Raw genomic sequence first — 13,895 nt, forward strand, 5'->3', positions numbered from 1 at the left:
CAAGGTCTCTAAACTAACCATCAGTCCATCCCTGCCATGACTGCCGTGATTTACCTCATACATAAATCCTACCCTTACGTCATCCCCGGTGTCTGGAATTCCCCTATCTAAGTCTGTCTTCTGTACATGTATGTTGTGCATGTGTACGGGCAAGTGTGCATGAATATACAGCTTCTCCCTCAAATTAGATCATCAGCTTCCCAGCTAGCTTCATCAAACCTTCCCTAGAATGGGACAGAAAGATACAAGGTGCATATTCATGTTTTTGTAGAGTAAAACTGAATATTCCTTATAGTACTTCTAGCTGGGATGAGCAACACTGGAAAAAAAATGTATATAAAGTGTAAAGGGAGTAACTGGTTCAGCTTCCTGGAATCCTTTTAAATGAGGTCTACTCGGGGCACCTGAGTGGCTCAGTGGGTTAAAGCCTCTGCCTTCGGCTCAGGTCATGATCCCAGGGTCCTGGGATCGAGCCCTGCATCAGGCTCTCTGCTCAGTGGGGAGTCTGCTTCCTCCTCTCTCTCTGCCTACTAGTGATCTCTGTCAAATAAAATAATTTAAAAAAAATTTTTTTAAAAAGATTTTAAATGAGGTCTACTCCATTTAATTCACTCATCTGTATTTAAGATACAGAGTTGTTATTGTTTTGGTTTTTTTTTTAAGATGAAATATTCTCACTTGGTTTTATCCTACTTGATTTTATTCTACCTATGGGTGAGGACTCCTTTCCATATGAGGACAAATATATACAGGTTCATGACTGTCCTCACCTCAAATACTTAATATTTGTGATGAAAAATTTCAAAGACTAAAAGCCTTTATGCTTCACAATTTTAATCCAAGAAATCACGGGGAAACTCAAGGATGCTAGTCAATTCAATTATCCTTTTGTATAGTAAAAATGATTATAAAGTATCAGGAAGAACTCTTCTGAACCCCACATCCGTTTTTAAAACCTGTTTTTCCCCTTTAATGTGGTTTGCACAGTAAAAGTAATCATTCACAGGTATGACATAAAGTCTGTGAATTATGAGACATTGTTGTCATTACTTTTGTGAATTACAACTTTTGGTCATATGGGTTTGATATCAATTATAAGGGCAATTCATGTAATATACAGATATATAATAGTGTGCCACAATCTAATGCAATTCATTCTTATCCAAGAGGTATTATTACACGGCTCACAAAAGGCCAAACTAGAAGTTCATCCTGAAGGTTATTCATTCCCATGGACCGCTTTAAAAACAAAACAAAACAAAACAAAACAAAAAACCAATTCCTATATTCTTATTCAATTAAGTATTTCTCCTTTTTCCTATTTAGTCTAAATTTATCAAAAAGAATATACAATATTAAATCTGAAATATGTGCACTGGTATACTAATGTGTGTGATTTTATATGGATATAAAATAATTCTTACTTTACTAGAAAATACACAAAATTGTTTTCCTTTACGAATTTATCTGTTTATTTTTTTCTAAGATTTTATTTATTTATTTGAGAAAGACAGAGAGAACATGGGGGGTGGGGTGCAGAGGGAGAAGCAGACTCCCTGCTGAGTGCAGGGCCAATCCCAGAACCCTGATATCATGACCTGAGCCACCTAGGCACCCCCTATGTTTATTTTTTAAGAAAATAGGAAGTCTTTTCTTCACATATTAAATATTTCCCTGCACTACATAAAATATTAAACTGTATCAAAAATTAAAATAGAAGTATCTATATTTCATGAGAAGAAAATGATGCGCCACAATAAATACATTTGTTTTCTTTGTTTTTCTTAAAAGATTTTTTAAAACATTTGTTTTTCTTATAAGATATTTTTTTAATGACTTCGTTTTGAATAAATTACCTATATTCAAGAGCACAAGACCTAGAGGCAAACAGCCAGGATTCAAATCCTAACTCTGCCATTTCCTATGGACTTTATGGGGAAAATTACTTAACCATTCTGTGACTTACTTTCTTGTCTTATAAAAAGTAATTGATATTAAGTTTATTACAATTATTTGTAAGGATTAAAAAGAGCCTAGAGCATAGTGTGACACGTATCAGGTGCTCAATAAAGGCTAGTGAGTTGTGATAGTTATTACTTTAAGACCTTTTTTAAAGATTTTAAGTAATCTCTATACCCAACATGGGTCTCAAACTCACAACCCTGAGATCAAGAATCACGTGCTCTACTGATTGAGCAGGCAAGCATCCTACTCCCTGATTTTTTTTTTTAAGATTTTATTTATTTATTTGACATATAAGTAGGCAGAGAGGCAGGCAGAGAGAGAGGAAGGGAAGCAGGCTTCCTGCTGAGCAGAGGGCCTGATGCAGGGCTCAATCCCAGGACCCTGGGATCATGACCTGAGCCGAAGGCAGAGGCTTTAACCCACTGAGCCACCCAGGCGCCCCGTTACTCCCTGATTTTTAAATGTATCCTTTTAGATGAGTTTGCTCAGATGATGTCAATTACTGTGTATTTGACCAATTCCTTACAAAGGTATTACATGCAAAGAGGATGTACCATGCGCACACACGCACACAGACACACAAACACATACAATGAAAGTGCTATTTTTAGAAAATATCATTATGAAAGATTCAGTGCCAATATGAAAGCTGATTAAAATAATTTGTTAGAGCACCTTTCTTTACAATAATTTATTTATGTCATGAAAACATTTAATATCTACTTTCTTAGAAAACCTCAAGTATACAAAATGTACTTATTTAAATACACAATCACTTTTTTGGCCAAAATACATCGATTATTATGTAATTTTTCTTTTTAAAAAGATTTTATTTATTTGAGAGAGTGAGAGCACACAAGAGCAGGGGGCAAGAGTCAGAGGGAGCGAGAGGGAGGGGAAGATCATCTCCAGTGGAGTCCACATTGAGCACAGATCCCAGGACCCTGAGATCCTGATCCAAGCAGAAATCAGGAATCAGACGCTCAACGGACTGAACCACCCAGTTACTCCTGTATATTTCCATTTTTAAAAGTCTAAACAAAATCTTAAAGAGGCATTAAACATTCAAATGGTACTTACTAGCCATTCTTTGTTCTTTTTCTTGCCTCATTTTCTTTTGTACTTGTTCTTAGGCAAGTCACCCCAGGCCAATAAACATTAGCTTGAGCACATGAAATCTTGAACACGTTAAAATTTCAACGGATGATAAAAAGCAAGTTTTCTTCGTGCTAAATAACCCACTGCAGACACCCAGAGGAACGCCACAAAACACTATGTATGTCACCCCATAGAGCAGGATTCCACACTATACTTCTTTGGTGGCATATGTTCAAGTATCAGGCCTCCTGGAAAATTCTGCATGGCTCTCCTCCCTATGAGCATCTCCCCACTTTGTATACAAGCCACCTTACTTCTCCTGCGGTGGGTTAGCAAGTCCCAGAGGGAATTCTTGGACAACAGTTACACTGACATCCCTCGCTCTGGGAAATCCACAAGAGATTTTGGTTTTCACTGACAGAGCCGAGCTTGGACATGAGGCAACACAGCTCCAGGGCAAAGGGAAAGATAAGCATAGAGGGGGAAAAGCATGACTGAAGCGAGAGAGGTATAGCAACCAAAACTTGTAAGAACCCATCCATAAGCAATCTCCGGTTTGGGTCAGTGCAGACCACGGAGCGGGCTCTCCAGAGTTTTCCATCTGCTTCTCTGCCTGTGTATCCCACAATAAAACATCTCACCTTCCATCCCCTCATTAAGACTTAAATTACAGAACACATTTTCCCAGGCATTTTTTTGTATCTTTCCCCATTTAAATCCAATGGATCATATCTTCTTCCTAATTCTGAAGACATGTATTCCAAGACAAAAAGAAGGATCAACTTTTAAATGGGAATCAACAGCTACTGATTCAATGGAGATAATTAGGTTCTTAGATTGGTTCCAAGTCTCACTTTCACAATATCAGTAGACAGTTTATCTAGAAAGGAGCCTATATTCTCTCACAAATGTGTTACAAATGCTTTTTGAGTCACGAAACACCCACTAAAAAGGAAGGGGAGGCTAAGGAAATAGACACATGATATATAAGAATAGGAAAGACAGAGTAAATATATGTAAGTAAATTGCTGATATGTAAGGAGTTCTTTTTGAAACTGGAGTTATCTTATGAATTCACTAATTCAATCAGTCATTCAATAAACATTTATTAAAAAGATGCTACATGCCAGGGTACTTACTATTTTATTGCTAGAAATACAAAGTAAAAGTCACATGTCCCCACATGACACAGAGGGCAAGGGAAATGGTCATGTGACAATACTACCGAGTGCAAGGGCAGAAGCGTATACAGCAAACTGGGACATCTTCCAGAAGGGATTCAGGAAGATGGTGAAACTCAAGCCGGGTTTGGAGGGAACCCTCAGAGCTTCATCGCGTGTGTGAGACACTGAGGGCAGCACAGCAGTCAGAGGAAGAGGTGCGGGCAAAGTCTAAGCCATGAAGCAGCAGGGTCCCCTGCAGAAACAAAGTCCATTGTTGCCATAGCAGCCAGGGAAGCTCAAGATGGGAGGTGTTTGGATTTTGTGTTATAAGCAACAGGAAGCCATGAAGCAGCACTTACGGTGGGGGGGGGGGGGGGCGGGGAGGAAGGGTGATGAGCCGGCTTCTGACACTCTGAGCAATGGAAAGCACCAACCAAAGAGGAGGGCAAGGGAACGAAGGGAGATGGTTGCAGGGGAATATGACAATAATAATCCAAATAGAAAAAAATGGAAGTCAGACCTATGCATTCGTTGTGAAATGGAGAAAAGGAAAATCATCAGGAGATATTTAAGAGGTACGTTTTAAAAGAACTGGGACTAACTACATGTAGACATTGTCGGAAAGTGGGAAAGCCAGGATTATCCCTTGATTTCTAGTTTGGGATGATGGGTAGTTAATGGTACCCTTAGTGATGCCTTTAAATGAGATATAAATATAAAATGAGATAATGAGATATAAATATAAAAGGAGATGAGTTTTAGCAAAAAGTAGGGCTCATTTGGGACCATAGCAAGTATAGTATCTACACCTTCCAAGCACAGAAGGTATGTTAGCTACTAGAAAATATGTGTAGTATAATAAAGTCTTTGGATAATTGTAAATGAATATATAGTAGGCATTACAGGACATTCAGGCTGAAAAACATATTAATCTGATATTCAGAAGAAAAGCTTAGATTGGGGATACAGATCTGATAGTTATTAACGTAAGTAGTTGTTAAAGAAAAGGGAAAGCCATACTTACCAGGGGTCAAGTATGAGAAAGAAAACGAATTACTAAAAGCTGTAATTCTGGTTATATTTTAATATTCCTATCAGAAACTCTCAAATACTATATCTAGGAATTCTTAACACCCTATTAACATGCAAGTAAACCCGAGTGTTAAGCACCAAGCAAAATTTTAATTCACTGTTTCTTCCCCCTGATTAAAAGTATAGAAGTGTAAATTATTTGTAGTGATATATTTCGCTCAAAAATCCACACTTTAGGGGCACCTGGGTGGCTCAGTGGGTCAAGTGTCCACCCTTAGCTGAGGTCATGATCTCAGGGTCCCGGGATCAAATCCCAATTTGGACTCTCAGCTCGGGGGGACTCTGCTTCTTCCTCTCACTCTCCCTCACTCTCACATAAATAAATAAAATATTTTTTTAAAAAATTCACATAGATGTCGTACTGTTTTTTAGACCCTCAATCATAATTTCAAGAATGAGAAGGAAAGGAAAAGGATGCAGTACAGAAGTCTATTCTAGTATAATAATTATAAGGCCGCTGGCACTATGCTGGAATGTATTTCTGATTTCAGAATATATAATGCCCCCAAATTCTTTGGAACATATCTGTATTTTAACAGGATGTGAATTTCCTATCTTTCAATCAAACAAATGTAGAGACAGTTTATGAATAGGGCCCTTAGTAAATAGCAAAATGCACAACAGTCTCAGACTAGATGGCCTTTCCAGCTCTATCTTAATGTTGAGTTTAGTGTACGAATACATGTTAACATGTCAGCTTTATATTGATGACTTCAAAAAGCTAAACAATGAATATTTCATCTTACATGTATGCAATAAAATAGTAATAAACACTACTTATGTTTACAGTCTTACATCACAGTAGTCCTAAATAATTTGAAGAAGAAATTTTTTAAAGAATATGTGATGGGGATGCCTGGGTGGCTCAGTCAGTAAAGTGTCTGCCTTCTGCTCAGGTCACGATCCCAGGGTCCTGGGATGGAGCCCTGCATCAGGCTCCCTGCTCAGTGGAGAGTCTGCTTCTCCCTTTGCCTGCTGCTCCCCCTGCTTGTGCTTGCTTGCTCTCTCTGTCTCTCTCTCAGGAATAAATAAAATCTTAAAAAAAAAAAAAAAGTGATGGGTTTTTTTCTAAAGGAGATAATCTCTTGGTCTAAATTTAGAATGACAAGTTTATATTTTAAACAATAAGATATGTCTGATAGCCAAAGCAATAAAGATAGACTGTGCCATCATCTCACATTTGAAAAGAAAAAAGATGCTGAAATTCAGTGAATTTAAGAACTTTAGGTAGTATGGGATGGTATTTAAGACCGCACATAAGCTTTGGGGTCAGGCAGGACTCATTTTGAGTCTCCGATCTACCAGGTATTAAGTATGGGATCCTGCGGAAGTGAGCTCTCTCACTTTGTTTCCTCGTCTGTATATTGTCCGGAAAACTATCAGTATCCACTTCAAAATGTTGCTAGTCAAGGGTAAAGTGCTTAGTACATAGTCATACTTAATAAATTGTCAGTAAATGTTACTTTCCATTTCTCTTACCCCTCTCCATTTTTTCTTTTTTCCACAGCATTTGTCATTTTTTTAAACTGCGTTTAAATTTTGCAAGAAATAAAACAAATACAATCAACACTCCCATCTGAATCCATATATCATTGCTGCTTTTGTTGTAAGCAGCTGAATCTGTCAACTATTCTGCTGATCTACTATAAAGTAGTCTCTTCTTGACAATGTCAGTGACTTCTGACCCTTTATCACTATTACAGGGTCAGTGTGTCCATGCTGTACTGAACAAGGGGCAGGATACTGCAGTATGACCCTCAGAAGAATTGAGTGACTTTCTTAAAGGGATCCATGCAGATTTGTGAATGAAATCTTTCCAAAATTCTTTTTAACTGCAATTAGGGGTACGCTGTTTTAAAATGCAACATTTAGGGGACGTAGAGCTTCATCGTCATTCAGAATGCCAATCGTTTATCATGATAAAAACTATGTAATTAACTATGTCACCTAAAAGGTCTACTTTAAAAAAAGATTATAGTTTATCTAAAATTTTTCTTACATAAGTCAGTTTTTAGTGAGATTTGCTCTATAAATATAATTATGACCTATTTAATATTGTAATGAAAACAAGCATATATTATTTACAAATAATGACCATATATCTAAATAAACATTTAAGTTACAATACTAAAAACAAAAGTATACTGTACAAACAAAAGCAAACACATGTATACAGTAATATTCATGTGATGCTGAAAGTATACTCTCGAAACAATCAATGCTATTCTTTCTACTGTAAAGAAAATACCAATATTGTTGTTAAAACAGATTTTCATAAACAGAGTATTGCAAAACCTGAAGCAATTCCAATGAAAAAGAATGAAAAAGTGTATTTCCTATGCATACTGTACTTTAATATAAAAAAATTACAAGAAATAGGTTTTAACATTTTTTCTACATAAAAACTGTATCAATCTGTGAAAATGGCTCATACAGCTTTGATGTGTAATTGAAAACATTTGGTTAAAGGAAAAAATCTGATGAACCTTAAGACAGAACGCTGAGTAAAACAGAGTATGTGTGTTGACCACGGCACACTGGCATTACTTTGTAGAACCGATCAATACATATTAGCTTTAAAAAGAAAGATATAGAAAGAAGCTGCCGTATATTTCTTAAATGACAGGGTGAAGGTTTAAATTGTCTCAATCAAGACTCAATTTTTTCTTCCCAGTTTTTCCAGCTGTTCTCTTCCAGTTAAGACTCTTCATTTCAAATAAATTTAATTAGTTCCAATTGATCATAGCTAACACTTATATAGCTTTATCCATGCTTCTCTCCTTTTATAAGGCGAACACTAACAAAGCCTGCTAGGCTCAGATCAGTGTCCTAAGATAACATTCATATCTCATGCTTTCTCATTAAAAAGAAAAATTTCAAAAATAATTATTCCATGTAAGCACTAAATCATATTTCATATTTAACTGGTATCTTGGTCAGTTGTTTAATTAAGGTAATTAAAGAATGAAGTCCCAGATTGCTACAAATACAAAATTAATATAGTGATGCATATTAGCCAAACTAGAACTTCTAAATCAGAATGCGTTCAAAATATAGGCAAGTATGTCTGCCATGATATGATTTCTATTTATCTTATGGGAAGATATTAATGGAACAATTAATGGAACAAAGTAGACAACAAAACCCCAGATTTTTCAAAATCAATGGCTAAACTGTCCAGATCTCCCTTCCCTAGTACTTGTGCTCTACAATGGTGGTTATCCCAGAATAAGATTATTGGCCTGAAACAGGTTTCTCTCAACGCATCAACCATATTTTTCATAATGTAATTTATATGGAATTCTAGTCAATAAAAAGAAATATGGTTTTCTTCTAAACCCTCACAAAAATCTATACCACATCTTAATCAAGTCTCACAATTCAAAGGTAACCTGAACGATCTACAGACTGCAGCACGCTGGCTGCTTCAACAACACGTTAAGGAAGCCTTTTTTAGTTATTTAAATTCTCTGACCATTCTTGCCTCTAGTACCCATGCCATGAAATGAATAAATCAATTGATCAAAACCACTCATCACATATATTTAACTTTGTACAGATTAAAATATAGTTTATGTAGCATTAATGGACTCTCCAAATGAGATTTTCATTTTTAAGCTTCTTGGTTTTCTTTTTTAAAGATTTTATTTATTTACTGGAGAGAGAGTGTGTGAGAGAGAGCATGAGAGGGGAGAAGGTGAGAGGGAGAAGCGGACTCCCTGCTGAGCAGGGAGCCTGAATGCAGGACCCAATCCCAGGACTCCTGGATCATGACCTGAGCCGAAGGCATTCGCTTAACCAATTGAGCCACCCAGGTGCCCCACTTCTTGATTTTTTTCAACAATAAAAGCATGGTCAAGTGTTATTTGCAGTTTCATGACTTTGGTAGTGCATAATTCAAAATTTCAATGTACTGATTTAATAATGCTTACTTGAAAGCTCAAAAATTTAGCTTTTATTCCAGAACGCAAATTGAGTTATTCTACTGCTACAAAGACAACTTCTTTTCCTCTATGAATTAAACCACTACTTTTTATAGTCTAGAAGGCCTTTAAAACTAACAGGGAGGGGCACCTGGGTGGCTCAGTGGGTTAAGCCGCTGCCTTCGGCTCAGGTCATGATGCCAGGGTCCAGGGATCAAGCCCTGCGTCGGGCTCTCTCTCAGCGGGGAGCCTGCTTCCCTCTCTCTCTCTCTGCCTGCCTCTCTGTCTACTTGTGATCTGTGTCTGTCAAATGAACAAATAAAATCTTAAAAAAAATAAAATAAAATAAAAATAACAGGGAAAAACATACCTATAATATTTTAAAAAATAATGAAAACAATAAAGAACTAGTTAAAAAAGATCTACAGGTAAAAGAATTTCCTTTTGTACCTACCGATACAATTTCGTAATTGTGAAGTGCCAAATGACTTTCAGGAAAGTTCGAAGTTTCTGGAAACATTTATATTCATATTTAAGTTGAAATTTTTTTAAATCAATGAACTAACACCTTAAAAGGATTAAAAAGTAGCAAGTACTGGGCACCACCAGTTTTAGTGGAAACCAGATGTTAACCCACTTTAGTCAACAATTTATTTGCAGCAGTAGCACAAGGCTCTAGATTTTGTAATTGTTCTGTATGCTTTGTAAATTTTCAAGGGAGATCATTAGGCTCCTTCAACTTCCTTCTGTGGAAGACAGTAAAGAACCTGCCATACAGAGCTTTAGAAGAAAAAAAACTCCCTTTAGTTTTTGGTTTTCTTTTTCCCTTTAGTTTTTATTGAAAATTGTCCTGATGTTTCCTGGGCATGCTTCTTTTCAAATTATTTACTATTAAATTACTATTTGTTGCTTCACAGTAATTACAGATTTAAATGGTCAGATTTTACATAATAACCATCCATAGGAAAAAAAAGTTTATTAATACCAATAAAAATATTTATAGTGGGTTGTTTTTAATCCTCTGTACATTAAAAGAAATTGAGCTGGATGCATTTGGAGATCCAGTAACTAAAACTGATTTAAGTCTATAAAAGAGAGGCTGAACATAGATGAACATAAAACATACACAATATGGAACATATGTAGAATATGGCTTTCTTAAATTTTACTTTATACGTTTATTTATGTAATAATTAATACAGGTAAGAATGGCCAATATCTACACAACATAAATAACTTTAAAAAGCAGCACCCAGTGGCGCCTGGGTGGCTCAGTGGGTTAAGCATCTGCCTTGGGCTCAGGTCATGATCCCCAGAGTCCTGGGATCGAGTCCCACATCGGGCTCTCTGCTCAGCAGGGAGCCTGCTTCCCCCCTCTCTCTCTGCCTGCCTCTCTGCCTACTTGTGATCTCTGTCAAATAAATAAATAAATAAAATCTTAAAAAAAAAAAAAAAGCACCCACTCACATTCTATAGGTACAGAAAATATCTGTAAGCTTCCTCACACAGCCTATATATTGCATATATTGCCATTAGGACTTCAGTATTTTGCAGTTTACCTATAATTGCAAAACCTTTCATAACATAATAGGTCTATTCCTCTACACATTTCAAGGCTTTCGTAATGATCCTAGCCTCTGAATTAGAAGGTCTCCAGGAAATCAAATGCACAGCTAGCAGGTTCATTGTTATAGCAACAATGAAAAACCTAGACCAAATAAACAGTTCTGCTTCTTTCCACTTCAAGATCAAAAAGGACACTAAAGAGTCTCATAAAACTAAACCCTCCATTAATACAAGTTTCCACCTTTTCCATCAACATAGTTAATCCCCTTACAAATGATCTGAAAGCATTTTCCAATTTTGGACAAAGTTCATCCAGGTTATGTTAAAGCTGTCCCTGCTTACCAGCTGTGATGTCATCATCTGCAAGGTCATGCTCTTCCTCCTGGACTTTGGCTTCTGGCCCCAAGGTATCAGGAGCAGTGCTGATAGTCTGCATGGCTTCTGCTGAGACTCCAGCTAGAACACATGTAATCACAAGTTTTCGTTTTTAAAAACTAAAAGAAGGGTGGACCAAAACCTTAAACTTTTAAATTTACTTAATGGATACAGATGCAATAAATGACAAAAAATACAATATGTTTACGACAATTAGGCTAAGACACAAATTAATGAACACAATATTCATGTGTGCTCTCTTTATATATGCACACACACACATACATATACACATGGGTACAGACTTGACTAACTTAAGATCTTGAAAAAACAGAAGGATGTTTCAATAAATTACATTTTTACTTGATTCCTTCCAACATTTTTGCTTCAGTTACTTTAGGTAACCTAGACATAATCATGCTACACAGAGAGAAAAAAAAAAAAGCCTAGAAAGTACAAGACCGTTTTAAAAGTTTACTTCTTTCTAATATTAGCTTGCTTATAATTTAAGGACTGGAAGGAGGGATGATGACAGGGGCTCTAGGTCTCTGTAAGAGACCTAAAATACACTGACCCGAAGTGGATGCTATCTCTGTCTCTGGAGGAATTAGATATGAGATCTGATCATTATCCCATTGAAAGAACCTAACTGAAGCAGACAGCTTGTACTAGATTGGGGGCCAGAAGCTTCCATTCTATAAATCACCTGGGAATTGCCAACTGTTACACATGTCTGTTCCTTATACACTATTTTCCCATGCTTGAAGATATATTTTGTTGTCTACTACCTTATTTCTAATTTGGTAATGGATGTAGGGTGTCTCAATATTTTGCATACAGTTATCAACAGATATTACTAAATCACGAAATACAGAAATTTCACCATTGGAAGTACTTTAGGAATTGAACTGTCTAATCAATCTTTTAAATAAGTACTTCAATAATTACAAGCATAGTATCCATCAAAATATTTCAAAAATCAAAAGCTATAAATATTCAAGGACTTCTTTTTTCCCGAAGGTGTATTAACTTAAACATTTCTATGTGAAATTCAATCTTGCTGCCTCAGGTTTACCAATTATCAAGAGAGGAAAAATCTTAGTCTTGAACCACCTGAATGACCCAGAACTAGATCTACCAGTAGATAGTTCTAAGGCTTAATGACTTCCATTTGGGAAGGAGGACACACCATGTTAGTATGACTACTTTGTTCAGAACTGATCTAATAAAAAAATGAGTAGTGCTAAATTCAATGGTCACTGATGAATGCCAAATAATGCCACATCCCTCTGCAGTGTCATGTTGCTGGGTTTTCAAGATAAAAGTTTTTAAAAAAGGGAGCGAGATTACTAGAAAATAACTATGCAGTTAATTACTTAATTTAAAATGGCTTTCATTAAAATAATCCTAAGGGGGAGGAAATTAGATAAATGCCACATTTCTAACAATTTAGTGCCTAAACACAAAATCAAAGATTATGTCAGATTAAATCAATATATAAACCTCTGAAATCTCTCAGAGATTTATGCTAGTATTTATGTAGTAACAAGTGTATAAATCCATTTAAATTCATCTCATTTAATTAAAGAGATTAAGTAAGGGCGCCTGGGTGGCTCAGTGGGTTAAGCCGCTGCCTTCGGCTCAGGTCATGATCTCAGGGTCCTGGGATCGAGTCCCGCATCGGGCTCTCTGCTCAGCAGGGAGCCTGCTTCCCTCTCTCTCTCTCTCTCTGCCTGCCTCTCCATCTACTTGTGATTCCTCTCTGTCAAATAAATAAATAAAACCTTTAAAAAAAAAAAAAAGAGGTTAAGTAACTGTTCAACATAACACAGCTATTAAATTTGAGAACAAGTGCTGACACACAGGTTTTCTGATTTCAAACCCCAATATCCTTTTCACCATGAAGTTTTCCAGGAATGAGTTGCTCAGGGCAGGATAGGAGGTATGACAAACATCACAGCATAACCATGAAAACTCATGGACTCACACAATACTGACGCTGTTAAGCCCCATCATGAAGTTCTTGTGCTGTGCCCAGTGACCAGTCAACTGTGGGTAGTCAATACTTTGGGACAGAGCTTAAAGTGCAAACATACTTTTCTCAAAGTAACCAGGTTCAAAGACCAAGATGTAGCTATGCTGAAACTGGTTCTTTGATTCATGCTTTCCAAGACAAAGTTATAAGATCCTTTAACTCTTGACAGAAAAAAAAAAAAAGAAAGAAAATGTAAAGAAAAGAAAAACAGAAAAAAGAAAACTACAGATTGATATCACTTAGTCTCAAAAGTCCTAACTGAAATGTAAGGAAACAGAATTCAACAACACAGATGAAGAATTATACACCATAATCAACTGAGATTTACTCCAGGGATGGAAGTCTGTTCTATGTTCAAAATCAAATCAACCTAACCAAAATATTAACAGGCTAAAGAAGAAAAAGAGCATATGATCATATCCATCATTTGATAAAATTCAACATCAACCCATGAATAAAAAAAGAAACCTTTCAGAAAAACAGAAACAGAGGGGAATTTCTTCACTTAATAAAGAGCAACTGCTAAAAATCTGTACCATTGTTCTTAATGGTGAAAGACCAAATGCTTTCCTCCTATGACCAAAAATGAAGCAAAGCTGTCCCCACTGATCTCTGTTATTTAACAGAGCACTGGAACTTCTAGCCAGTGTACTAAAGCAAGAAAAGAAAATGGATACA

General features: G+C 36.3%; 1 protein-coding gene across 4 annotated transcripts in view; it reads right to left on the reverse strand.

The window, feature by feature from the left end:
* Positions 1-13,895, reverse strand: part of WDR7 (WD repeat domain 7) — a 363,545-nt gene that overhangs the window by 189,453 nt on the left and 160,197 nt on the right. For all 4 annotated transcript variants that reach the window (XM_059140623.1, XM_059140622.1, XM_059140626.1 and 1 more), the window contains one exon: positions 11,150-11,263. In XM_059140623.1, the coding sequence (XP_058996606.1) occupies positions 11,150-11,263 (114 nt within the window). The remainder of the gene's footprint in view (positions 1-11,149; positions 11,264-13,895) is intronic.

This window comes from Mustela lutreola, chromosome 11, assembly GCF_030435805.1.
Source record: "Mustela lutreola isolate mMusLut2 chromosome 11, mMusLut2.pri, whole genome shotgun sequence".
Classification (NCBI taxonomy): Eukaryota; Metazoa; Chordata; class Mammalia; order Carnivora; family Mustelidae; genus Mustela; species Mustela lutreola.